The sequence below is a fragment of the Choristoneura fumiferana genome, chromosome 2 (assembly GCF_025370935.1).
Source record: "Choristoneura fumiferana chromosome 2, NRCan_CFum_1, whole genome shotgun sequence".
In the NCBI taxonomy this organism is placed as follows: Eukaryota; Metazoa; Arthropoda; class Insecta; order Lepidoptera; family Tortricidae; genus Choristoneura; species Choristoneura fumiferana.
Window position 1 is genome coordinate 22,756,113 of NC_133473.1, and position 13,370 is coordinate 22,769,482.

General features: G+C 38.6%; 1 protein-coding gene across 6 annotated transcripts; it reads right to left on the bottom strand.

Annotated features, from left to right (window-relative positions):
• Nucleotides 1-1,435: 1,435 nt before the first annotated feature.
• LOC141445356 (glutaminase kidney isoform, mitochondrial-like) lies at nucleotides 1,436-13,298 on the bottom strand. 6 transcript variants are annotated; one of them, XM_074111202.1, is made up of 10 exons: nucleotides 13,202-13,298; nucleotides 8,557-8,609; nucleotides 7,616-7,651; nucleotides 6,642-6,738; nucleotides 5,256-5,616; nucleotides 4,793-4,945; nucleotides 4,396-4,676; nucleotides 3,962-4,270; nucleotides 3,712-3,866; nucleotides 1,436-2,240 (listed from the first exon to the last, which is right to left on the bottom strand). In XM_074111202.1, exons 1-10 carry the CDS (start codon nucleotides 13,262-13,264, stop codon nucleotides 1,886-1,888), a joined length of 1,863 nt encoding a protein of 620 aa, XP_073967303.1. In that variant the 5' UTR covers nucleotides 13,265-13,298; the 3' UTR covers nucleotides 1,436-1,885. The 6 variants fall into 6 exon arrangements, with proteins under 6 accessions (XP_073967303.1, XP_073967302.1, XP_073967300.1 ...); XM_074111201.1 differs by having other exon boundaries at nucleotides 7,616-7,657; XM_074111199.1 differs by lacking the exon at nucleotides 13,202-13,298 and adding an exon at nucleotides 8,855-9,110.
• Between the last annotated feature and the right edge of the window lie 72 nt (nucleotides 13,299-13,370).

Below are 13,370 nucleotides of genomic sequence, written 5' to 3' on the forward strand. Positions count from 1 at the left end.
TACTAATTTTCAAACATTTGAAATTCATCTATACTACATACATACTGTAAAATTATTTATTGTCTTTATCAAAGATAGACTTTCTATCATTTAGTTGGTAGTTACTTTTATGTGGATATATAATAGAGACAAGACACCTACTAAAGAGGTTCTCTATTTATCCAAGCTGTTTGAAATATGACATGTAAATGGTTACAAGGTTATGATTGGTTATTTGGAGTCTTTTTGTATTTTTTTTTTTTTTTTTTATTTCAACTCCAAATTTGTTACTTTTACGGGTATCCCGTGAAACCATATCGAAAATACAAACTGAGACATGGATGCACAGAAAAACCAGAAAAAGAGACCAGCGCTGGGAATCGAACCCAGGTCCTCAGCAATCCGTGCTGCGTGCTTTAACCCCTACACCACCGCTGGACAGGAATTTAGACATTTCGATTCGTGTCTAAATTCCTGTCCAGCGGTGGTGTAGGGGTTAAAGCACGCAGCACGGATTGCTGAGGACCTGGGTTCGATTCCCAGCGCTGGTCTCTTTTTCTGGTTTTCTGTGCATCCATGTCTCAGTTTGTATTTTCGATATGGTTTCACGGGATACCCGTAAAAGTAACAAATTTGGAGTTGAAATAAAAAAAAATACAAAAAGACTCCAAAAACCAATCATAATTGATTGCTTAGTAGCGACATCTCTTGTCTGGGTGAGCGGTTGTTCCGATAGAATGTGACGTCTCTCGTTGAGAGCGAAAAACATAGATGTCGCTAGTGCTGCTGCATAAGTAGCGTAGTAGAAATAAGCAACCTGAGATATGTATGCGTAGGAAAAATTCGTGTCTAAATTCCTGTCCAGCGGTGGTGTAGGGGTTAAAGCACGCAGCACGGATTGCTGAGGACCTGGGTTCGATTCCCAGCGCTGGTCTCTTTTTCTGGTTTTTCTGTGCATCCATGTCTCAGTTTGTATTTTTCGATATGGTTTCACGGGATACCCGTAAAAGTAACAAATTTGGAGTTGAAATAAAAAAAAAAATACAAAAAGACTCCAAATAACCAATCATAATTTGATTGCTTAGTAGCGACATCTCTTGTCTGGGTGAGCGGTTGGTTCCGATAGAATGTGACGTCTCTCGTTGAGAGCGAAAAACATAGATGTCGCTAGTGCTGCTGCATAAGTAGCGTAGTAGAAATAAGCAACCTGAGATATGTATGCGTAGGAAAAATTCGTGTCTAAATTCCTGTCCAGCGGTGGTGTAGGGGTTAAAGCACGCAGCACGGATTGCTGAGGACCTGGGTTCGATTCCCAGCGCTGGTCTCTTTTTCTGGTTTTTCTGTGCATCCATGTCTCAGTTTGTATTTTCGATATGGTTACAAGGTTCACAACAACAAATGGAATGTTAAAAATACATGAATATAAACTTGTTAAATTTATTCAAAAGTAACATGACTATAGTAATTTGGAAGTTTTGAAAAATACTGTTAAAATAAAAAATGCTTCATGAGAATTTGGCATAAAAGCATACAAATATTTATTCCTACTTACAATTATTCAACTCAATAATAAACTCAATTATTTCACCTAAAACATCTTAAATAGTTTTACCATAATATTAAATAATACTTGCATATAATCTACCTACCAATCATATCAATAGTAATGAGAACTACTATGGTTGTATGCCTTGATAATAAAATTATTAAGGTTGTCTTCCAATAGCCCTGCGGTCATTATAAAGCGTCGTCTATCGGAAGAACAAAGATAGAATCTGACAGTATCTATAGCACTGTATATTTTACCTTAACGCGATCGGAGACAGGTCTTTTATACGCTAGTATTATTAAGTATTCTTACGACAATTATGAGATCGACGGCAATAAATAAGCAACTGAGATTCTTTTACTGGACTTTATCGCCGTTTCTGGACACGATCTCTTGGATGCTGGGATCTTTGACAGCATCATTTGCATCTGGTGGCGCATCGAGAATCTCATCAACGGACGCTGCGGGTAGCGTCTTCTCCTTGGGATGTGTTTGCTCCCATTCCTTAAGGTATTGGACTACGGCTGTGTGCCCGAAGGTCTCAGCTTCATTGAGAGGGCGACTACCCCAGCGGTCGCGGGGGTCATGGTTAACCCCGCACTGAGCCAGTAAAAAGTCCACACAACCAAGATGACCTTCGGCAGCAGCCAAGTGTAGAGCTGTGCGTCCGTCGTAGTCGGACAATGTCATGTCCATACCAGAAAGATGATGCCTGGGAGCAGATAAACAGCATGCTTAATAAAATATTTTTTATGAAAGTGAAAGTAGCTTCTAGAAAGCCTCCTGATTAAATGGTTATGGGTGGTAATCTGGTAATTAATGAATAATGATATTACTGATGCTCTATCTACTCATCATATATTACACATCACATAGTATGAACTCTACAAAATTAGACATCTTATATCATAGGGTTAGGTACAAGCAAATCTCGTTGTCTTAATTTGCACACAACAGTCAACATGAAGTATCACTGGTACACTTAACTATACAACACTGTTCTACACTACCAACTTGCTTAAATTATATCTCAATATATATTGAATAGCAAGTATTTAGCCAAATTAGCGGTCCTACTTTTTCTACCGTCATAACGTAAAACCTGGTAGCGCTTATATATGTTTGAACTGGGCCGTCTGTATTGAAAATATTGAATAAGATAACCCAAGGTTCAATGCAAATAAAATTTGATAAAATGAATGCCAATTAAGTAGAAGTTCTAAAGCCAGGTGCACGATAACCTACGCCTGTCCAAGCAAACTTCGTTGCCACGTCAAACACCATTGAATATGTTCTTAAAAGTGATGCCCATCCTAGCACATGAGCTACTCTGTGTGCTTAATTAGATAGAATCATAGAGAAATTTGAAATTAATAATGTACCCACATCATATAGAAATACTGAGAGCTTATTTGTTCCAACAAAGGCAACACATCAGCAGTCCCAATGGTCAGCGTCGTCTTTAGCCCATGTAGCGCCCGTGTGCAATTATTACTTTAGCGCCATCTAGAAAAAGCGCGGTCAAAATGGAATAGGTACAAAGTGCCGCACCAGCGCCCCTAAGACCACTGCGCCCGTGTGCAACGCACACCCTGCACTATAGGTAAAGACGCCCCTGCCAATGGTACTAATGGAACATTAGTCAACTTTGAATTGCGTTTAAAAATCAATTTTAAGAAATGTTTGCCTGGTACACCCGGTAAAAAAAATAGAACCATTTATTTCGGACAACACGCCCATGTAAAATCCGATCTATGCTGTAAGTAGGTACATTATTTCGTTGCTTTTGATAATTCGAACCAGAAAAACAAATTAATCATAATCAATGCATCATCTTTACGAGTACTTATCTACATTTTTTTATCTTTCGGGTACAAACTATCATTGTAGCTGTTATGCACGAATATGGCTCTTGATCTTTATTTAACATGAGATGGGTTATCTAAAGAACTTAATCGATGACCTTGTGAATAATTAAGCGGTTCATACGTCGTACTGGCTTTACTTGTAAATCACAATTCAATTTGGAGACTCCGTCGGTAGTTGTGACTCCTCTGTAGGAGAACTGGTAAATATTACGGGATTAAGTATTATGGGAATGGGAAGTTTGTTTCAATTTTAGTTATTGTATGTAGGTACTAGGTATGTACTTTGTTTGCCAAGTTTTGTTTAATATTACCTACCTTCTGAGGGCACTAATGTCCCCACTTGCCGAAGAGAACAGCAAATTGACAATGCTAAGACCGGTTGTTTCAAATTTGTAGCGCCGCGGGTCCTTTTTGTGGCTGGCATAGCGGATGTTGTCGTACTTGTGGAAGTTGAAACGCTCTATCAACTCCTGAAAATAAAATAAATTACATTTGCAAATATATATTATTATTTGTCATTTTCTCTATTATAATTATATTAAAAGAGCTGATTTTGGATACGCACATCACAGAACTGAAGTCCTCTGCAACTATTGCCGAGAGGGTCAAGTGGTGGCGACCAGGTGCATATGCCCATAACATTGGGCACCACTATAAGCATTGCCCCCGACACTCCCGACTTCGCCGGTAGCCCCACTTTGAATGCAAACTGGCCCGAGTAGTCGTACATGCCGCAGCTGTGCATCAGTGACAAAACATTGCGCACTGAATCTGGACGCAGCACTTTCTCATCAGTGATCGGACAGATGCCACCATTTGCTAGAGTAGCTGCCATTATAGACATAATTTCGCAGTTGGCTTCCATCGAGCAACACTGTAAAGCAAAATAATATGACTCATAATTCATATGAATTACATGCCCATATGAGCATGGTAAATAATATGAGCATGGTCAGAACACTGAAGTGTTTTTAAATATTCCTGATCAACACACAATACCTGAAAATAGAAGTCCATGCATTCTCGAAGATTTGTTTTTTCCGGATAACATTTGTGCTCACGCATATAGAAGCCAAGTGCATAATTACGGTCGGCGGCCTCGCGCTCCGACAAAAATACTGCATTGTTGAAGCCCAAAACTTCGTTACCCGCAAGACGACTGAAGAAAGACATGACATAGTCGAATTTCTCTGCGAGTGTCATCTCGGGTTTGTCCAATTGCTTCAGTAGAGAGCATACTAATATCGCACCGGCGTTGATCATGGGATTGTGAGGTTTCACTGTAATCAAAGTAAGATAAATATTATTTCCGTTGCTTGCCAACATGTTTTGTTTATTCTGTCTATTTGTATAATTGGATCAGTAAATAGATGTAGGTGCAAATTCGTTTACGTACTATTGTAGTCCAAGACGAGCTCATTGAAGTTGCGACCGCTTGGTTCTGTGCCAACATACTTGTGGACCACGTCGGGCCCCAGCGTATCGAGCGCCATGGCGTATGTAAGCGGCTTGCTGCACGACTGCAGAGTGAACGGTACTGCCACATCACCTGTTCACAGGATCTAAGTTTTACTGAATGGCACACCTTTTTTTTTTTTATTCAACTGGATGGCAAACGAGCAAGTGTGTCTCCTGATGATAAGAGATCACCACCGCCCATAGACACCTGCAACACCAGGGGGATTGCAGATGCGTTGCCAACCTGGAGGCCTAAGATGGGATACTTCAAGTGCCAGTAATTTCACCGGCTGTCTTACTCTCCACGCCGAAACACAACAGTGCAAGCAATAGCGAGCAAGATGGTGGTAGCAATCCGGCCCCCTTAACAATTACAACAACTACAGAGAAAAACTTCGTACCTATAGAAAATCTTTGGCCGTCTATCGTGCAAACACTTACTCCCCAATTCTCTGAGCTTGCTCGAGCTAGCTGGGGTATGTAACTCGCAACTTTGCCGTCCGTGTTACTCTTCGCAGACCAGTACATTTCTTCTATATCCTTTATAAAGTCTTGGAAATCTGGAATAACGAATTGGCTACGAAACGCTCTTGTTATCAGCACAATGTTGGGGGCTATTACTTCCTTAAATACCTTCCTGTCTAGTTTGAGTGTTTCGGGAGAACCTCCTTCGTAGTTTGATTCTTTGTGCGTTTTGTATAAATTGTGCATGACTTCCTTCACGCGTGGATCATTCTTTCTAATTCCAGTCGTTCTTAAGGCCTGTAATATATTTGTCGGATTATTAAATTTGTCTTTGTGCAGTCACCAGCACCAATATTTGACAAAACAAAGCGTGTAGGGCGTGTCAGATATTTTTGCACGGGGTTCCCTTTATCTTGCATAATATCGATTTTCCGAAATACAGTTCGCATAACAGGTATCTCATAATTTTTTTTTAGCCGAATGATACTTTTGCATAATTATAGTTCGAATAATAGTCACTTCTCAGAATATTAAATAGCAGAATACTCTTATCGCCGAATATACTTCTGCAGAATATTAAATAGCGGATCATTAGTATCGCCGATTTTTATATGGCATAATGGCATAGCAAAATACTAGTTTGGACTATTGTTTTTTCACGGAATTTTAAATAGCGCTGACTTTAACATGACGTAATAACATAGTTAAAGGAACTAACAGCTACCATAAGAATGGGTTAAGGCCAGCAAAGTAAGCGTGCTGTAACAGCAGCAGGCAAAGCGCCAGAACAGTACAGCAGTTACATAGTAGGTTGGGCTGGGTTAAAACTGCGACCACAACAGCATGGGAGCCGAGCGAGCGAAGCGAGCGTGCCGCGGTAGCGGCCGGCGAAGCACCAAAATCTTACTGCTGCCAATAAAGGTTAGGTTAATATATAACTACACTCTAACTACAATTAATTTAATTGCAATCATGTTTAGTAAAATTTTATTCTGCTTTTTATTATTCTTATGCAAAGTAATATTATCAGATATGTCTTTCTGCGTAAATAGCAACTATTCGAACATATAAATATTATTCTCATCGATATTATGTGATGTTAATATTCTGCTTTACAAAATTATGAGAAATCATAGTATGAGTAAAAATATATGCGAAAATTAATTCGGTGATATGATGATTCTGCTCAAAGTTTTTATGAGAAACGAAATTATGAGATTCGATTTTATGCAACATATTATTAGTGAACCTTTTGCACGCTCCGCTGTGCGTACAACGTGGGTATGACGCGTGACGTGTGCGTATGACGCGAAATCACTTACGGCCAAAAACTTCCCGACAGGAAGAAGTCCCGTGTCTTCATTCTTGAACATATCAAATAGGACATCGTCTGCATTCTTATGTGATCCCTCTTGAACTCTAGTGAAAATAAAAGGGATCAATTAGTTGTATAGCCTAAAAAAAATCTTTCACAAATAATGCAACTAAAGTATATTCTAGAGAAAGTGGTGGCGGGTGTGAACATTAAGGAAAACGGCACTAATGTGAGACTAATGACTTTGGCAAATACAGTAGTCGTGTATTTGAAGATGTGCAATAACAAGTGGTCGTCACGCGCGGGCTCGTTATAGACTCTGACGTCGACAGTCCGCGGGTGTGGCTACCACGTAGCATCTCCTTATTTTTAGCTGGTTAGCTGAAGTTTTTTCAATGTCAGATCCATCATTTTTGCGTAGGAAATCCAGTTGCTAACGCGGAAAAATCAAATATTTTCAAACAAAACAAAAAATAGCCAAAATATTGTATTGATTTTGGTTTGACATTACTAAATGTATTAAAAAACTTAATTATAAAAACAAGTAATATACTGTACAATCTAAGCATTACCCGATGGTTGGATGAAACAGCGTTAAATCAAAACTATAATACTAAAATAAATTTAAAAAATTCTATGCCATACAATGGGTTTATTGTTTCGTAAAGCAATAGAAGCAATAAACCACAATTTCTTATCAAAATGAATTTGCTGAATGCTGGCCCTCACATTGGTCTGCGTTCCGATAGGAATCAAAGTCCACTTACGTAAGCAATAATTACCAATGTAACAATGTTTCTGCTCCGAAATATTTCGAATTAAAATATTTGCGGATTTTTACAATAAGAATGAATGATAAGAACAATAACTACCAATAAGAATGTGAGGGCGTAATTAAAATAGGAGCTTTCAAATCTAAAACCAGTCTACACGAGCATGCAAAGCCAACACACGGTCTGAAAGAATCCAGCCTTTACTCACGACGTGGAATCGAGGTTATGCACGAATGAGTACTGTCTGCTCCTTGCCATGAAAACAATACAATACATTGAGTAAATTGTTAACAGACACTTTAGACGTTGATTGATTGCATTTTACATGCTTTCTTAATACTAAGCCAGATATGCAATTCTACGCTTTCAATCGCTTAGGCCCGGCACAGACGGTTGATAAAGTTTTTTATGTCTGTTTTTTAACCCCTGACGCAAAAAGAGGGGTGTTATTAATTTGACCGCTATGTGTGGCGGTCTGTCTGTGGAACCGTAGCTCTTAAACGGGTTTACCGATTTGAATGCGGTTTTTTTTATTTGAAATCAGGTTTTCTAGCGATGGTTCTTAGACATGTTTCCTCAAAATCGGTTTAGCCGTTTGGGACATATTGAACATTGAAGTGACAAAGTCGGGGGTTTTCCAACTTTTTGTTGGTTAGGTTATTCTGTTGAGCAAATAAATTTTATGGATCAAAATAAATGTATAGTTCCCTACACTCTCATAAGTCTTGAAAAAGTGAAGGTTCTATTTCAAGAATTTTAAGAAACTGTTATAAAATCTGTTATTTAATTAACTTGAGTCATCGTCTTCTTTAAATAGGTACAGTATAGTGTTAATTGTACTGTAACAGTCACAAAATGTCAGGGGTGAATTGAAGGCCAATCGTACATGGCGCCGGCAAGTTAATACAGATCAATAGGAGTTGATGTTGGTTATTGAAACAATTTATTTCTAGCAACAGCCACACCCGCACATGTAGGTAGGTAGCTGTTCTAACTAGAAGAATTGCGTCTGTTGGTGACACTGTTTATAAATGAGACTTGATCATTGCGCGACAGATGGGTGCACTGCTGTTTAGGTACAGATTGATATTCCTTTGAATTATCGTCTTAACTTCTTGAATAATAGGTAGGGAAATGTGCTCTGCTTACCTCATGTCTATAGATTGAGCTGCATAAAAATTAGGCGCCGAGTTTCGCCACTTCTGCAACAATTAAATTACTTAATTGAGAAAAAGTTTTCCTATAGAAAGCGTTTAGCTAATGAATATCTTAGAAGAAAAAATTTTAAACAAAAAGCACGCCTATGGCTATGGCAACAAAGTTTTGTCGATTTTCACGACTTAGCTGTCAACGACCGGACGAAAGTGCCGTTTAAATTACATCCACTCCCTAGTCGTATGTATGATAAATAAGATGATCCAAGGTGTTAAGCAAAGTGGACACTCACAGCGGGTCTGTCTATAACATAGACGGGGATTACTTGGCTATATTTCCGATAGCATCTGCATGTCGAGCGTTGGGTGAGTAGGGGTCGGGCCGCAGCCGAGACCCGGCGGAGCTGGCGGGTGCTCATGGCGACGGGCGAAGGAGGACAGGCGCCACGGAGACCCGCACTCGCGCCGTGCGAGATGCAGCAACGCGCAGGCGCCAACTGACGGAAGGCCCCTATCGCGAATTCTCACTATCAGCTCTGTCACTGTTTACCTGTGACGCAACGCGTAGGTAGTTATGGGTTTTACAAAAACGTGTCACGCACGTTATCACATTATCTACTCTTCTGATTTATACAACTGATCTTGACACCTCTGCCTTGTCTATTTTTAGGGTTCCGGAGCCAAAATGGCAAAAACGAACCCTATAAGTTTCGCCATGTCTGTCTGTGTGTCCGTCCGTCCACGGCTTTGCTCAGGGACTATCAATGCTAGAAAGCTGTAATTTTGCACTGATGTATATGTAAACTATGCCGAGAAAAAGGTACAATAAAAAACTAAAAAAAAAACTGTGGGTACCTCCCATAGACGTAAAGTGGGGGTGATTTTTTTTTTCTGATCCAACCCTATAGTGTGGGGTATCGTTGGATAGGTCTTTTAAAACCATTAAGGGTTTGCTAAGACGGTTTTTGCGACATATTCAACTTTAAAGTGCAAATTTTCATTAAAATTGAGCGTCCCACCCCTCTAAAATCTAAACCGGTGGGTGGAAAATTTTTAAAAAATTCAGGATAGTAGTTTGGGTAAGTACTTATATCAAACTTTCAAGGGAAACTACAACGGCTAAGTTTGCTTGAGAACTATTAGTAGCCTAAGGTATAAAATATATATACTTTAATATACTTAAACTTGGAAGATTTCGTATAAAATACGAAATCCTTCGAAAAATATTACTTATTTTTTTCGTAATGGCTACGGAACCCTATTTCGGCGTGTCCGACACGCTCTTGGCCGGTTTATTTTAACCGACTTCAAAAAAGGAGGAAGTTCTCAATTCGAGTGTATGGTTTTTTTTGTATGTTTGTTACGCGATAACTCCACCAATTGTGGGCCGAATTTCAAAATTCTTTTTTAGTTCTAAAGGACTTACTTCCGAGGTGGTGCCATTGGCACCAAGTCAGGATCTGATGATGGGATCTTAGAGAAATCGAGGGCAACCCTCGAATTTTTAAAGCACATCTATAGCGATTTTGGCATTTTTAACATCAAGTCAAGTATTTACATTCAGAAAGTATCATTTGGTGAACTGGACCCTGATAAAGAAGACCGTAGGTACCGGTACTCTGTCATAAAATGATATAACTATGCTGTGTTTGAGCTTAATGGAATAATGGAACCTTGAAAATAATGTTCTACTAGTTTGAAGTCGGTGCCTCAGCACGAGCCAGCAGGAGTGATTGAAGCCCAATATATAGTATGTAGGTGAGGTAGACGACTATAGTTCCACTCCTACTGGCTCGTGCTGAGGCACCGACTTCAAACGGGTTAGTCTCACTTCGTCTAAAAAGCAACTGGTCTATGTAGCATGTGGTCTAAAAAGCAGCTGGTCTAAGTAGCCAGTGGTCTATAAGGCAACTGGTCTAAGTAGCAAGTGGTCTAAAAGCAACTGGTCTAAGTAGCAAGTGGTCTATAAGAAAGCTGGTCCAATTAGCAAGTGGTCTATAAAGCAGCTAGTCTAAGTAGTAAGTGGTCTATACGGCAACTGGTCTAATTATCAAGTGGTCTATAAAGCAGCTGGTCTAAGTAGCAAGTAGTCTATAAAGCAGCTGGTCTAAGTGGATACTTGTTTAATTCATTATTATTTTTTTATTATCTTACTATATTTTCATTAGTAACTAAGTAATTATTAATTTATATCATATTCATAATACATTATAATTCTGTAAATTTATTTTCCTCACAGTCGAAATGAAAAGTAGAATGTTTAACTCGGGTAAAATTAAGTATACCCATTTTACCCTCGAACTATTTGCGCCAGAAATATCTCAGGTGGGATGGTTCACCTTCCACCCTGGTTATCAAACTAAAAACGAAAACTGCAGGATTTATTAGAAATCATATTTCGAGTAAAAGCTATCCTATCAGACTATCACACATAAGTATGCATGCCAGCAAGCAATCTAAAATTCAAACTATTACGTGTATTTTATTGTTTATTCCGCCTGCAGTTTGACTCCCATTGATTTTTGATGTTATAAGTTAATTTAATTTTATCCCAACAACACTTTACCGGGATAAAAATATTCTATGTCCTATCCTAGAAGACACACACTGAAATTTTGCACCGACCTACCTGCGTGCAAATTTTAGCAAATTCCGTTCAGCTGTTTACGCGTGATTGTAACGAACAAACAAAGTTCGCATTTATAATATTAGTGTGAAGTCGTAATGAAACCTACTCAAAAGATTTCGTACGTATGGTAGTGAGTATAGGGAGACTAATTTGTGTTTAGACCAGTTGCATTTTAGACGAGAAGCGTTTTAGACGAGTAGCGTTATAGACGAGTTGTATTTTTAGACCAGTTGCGTTTTAGGCGAAAAGCGTTTAAGACCAGCTTCCAGTTGCGTTTTAGACCACTTGCTACTTAGACCAGTACCTTATAGACCACTTGCTCTTAGACCAGTTGCCTTATAGACCACTAGCTACTTAGACCAGCTGCTTTTTAGACCACATGCTACATAGACCAGTTGCTTTTTAGACGAAGTGAGACTAACCCCTACTAGTAGAAAATTATTTTCAAGGTTTTTGAAGTCGGTTCCATTTTTTGTTAAAAAAAAATTTGTTGGTTTTATCCGAACTGCTCGAAAGAGTTTACAGGTGAACGCGATATGGGTTTAGGCATATTCTTTACAAATTTGCTTATGAAAATATAATTTAGCTTATCCATATCCAATTAATATTTTTGGTACGGCTTCAATGCCGACAATGTCGAGACTACCTAAGCCCCTTCATTCGTATACGAATCATTATAATGATTAATTTATCAACAACATGCTTGTGTTACCTATCCTGGGATCAAATATTCATTCAACACAGTGTGGTGCATATAGTACTGTCGAGTTCGTAAACTTCTGAGCATAAATTTGATCAAAAATATCTGAACACGCTTCTACGCCGTTAACAATAGAGTCGTGTTCACATATTTTTGATGAAATTTATGCTCAGAAGTTTAAGAACTCGAGTACGTGCTAGCGGTACACCCCGAAATTCAGTAACAAGCTGCAAATGGAGTTAAAAGTATGTAAATCCATACGAATCAATTTGACCCGTAGCACGAAAAAAAAAACAAAAAGGAACTCCTCTCCTTTTTTGTTTTTTTTTATCGTGCTACGATGACGTCATCTTTTTTCGTATGGGAAAAAATTGTTCTGAAACCTATCGTGTATGGTATCTAATGAAAGGGCTTACTAAGCCGATTCTAAAAATATATCACGTCATTATATATCAGTCACTAGTTTGGGCTCCTCCAGATATGATACGTTCAATCATTATTTGTAAAATATACCTAAAATCCTCCTCTCCTTTTTGTTCTTTTTTTTCGTGCTACGGGCCAAATTGATTCGTATGGCCTAATTAATGCTTTTAACACCATTTGCAGCTTTTTTTTGCCTTCCCGCTAGGCTAGCACTAATATTGATCACATTTCTGGTCTAGGTATAACTTGGTTTTGGAAAAACCATTATGCTTTACACCATGCGACATCATAAAATTCTACTCGACATTGCTACTAAACTGAAGTTAACCTGCTATCTAGGATCCTGTATCCGTCTATCAGAAGAGAACATGAAGATTTTATTTGCTCTACGATATTTCGAAACGTTGATGACAAGTTTTATTTCTCAATAACCAAGTCAATTACTTTTTTAACAACTTTGTTTCGCACATATTTCTTTATTTAATTATATTTTTGCTCCCAATCTTGGAACAAAACATAGATTTACTAAAATTTCGGTCCAATTTACTTGAACATTTGCTACATGAGCTCCGATGATTATGAAATAATCAAGTTCTTACCACCACTGGTAAAAACTCCAATTAAAAATTAATTGCTTAGCAAGACATCTTAGGCATATTTTTATATACTGAGCGGCAAAAAATCTGGCCCTCAAATGTATGCAAAATAGGTAACTTATTTTGTATAAAGAGTGGGCCAAATTTTGTGCCGCTGAGTATATTATAAATAAGTTCATAGTTTCAAACAAATACGAAATTAAGAATTAGATAAGTACGTCCTAAGCCTAACTGTCACAAAGAAATCTACTGTGGTAACTAAGCAAAAACCAACAACACAAAAACTTTTCACCTCAAAATCATTTCCATATTCCATAACGAAATCGTCGTATCCACAGTTAGACAAGGTCCGCATAACAATCCGTGAACCGAGAGGCTGCGCCTGCGACTCCCGCGAACACTGCCGCCAGCCGCGTATTCGCACACTCCTCGCGCACGCGCAAAACTGCGACATAATTCTC

Coding starts and splice junctions, on each gene's coding strand:
- LOC141445356 (XM_074111198.1), bottom strand. CDS start 8,980: ATGAGCACCCGCCAGCTCCGCCGGGTCTCGGCTGCGGCCCGACCCCTA. Junction 6,739..7,615: donor CATAACCTCGATTCCACGTC/GTGAGTAAAGGC, acceptor TATTTTCACTAG/AGTTCAAGAGGGATCACATA. Junction 4,271..4,395: donor GCATGGACTTCTATTTTCAG/GTATTGTGTGTT, acceptor TTTGCTTTACAG/TGTTGCTCGATGGAAGCCAA.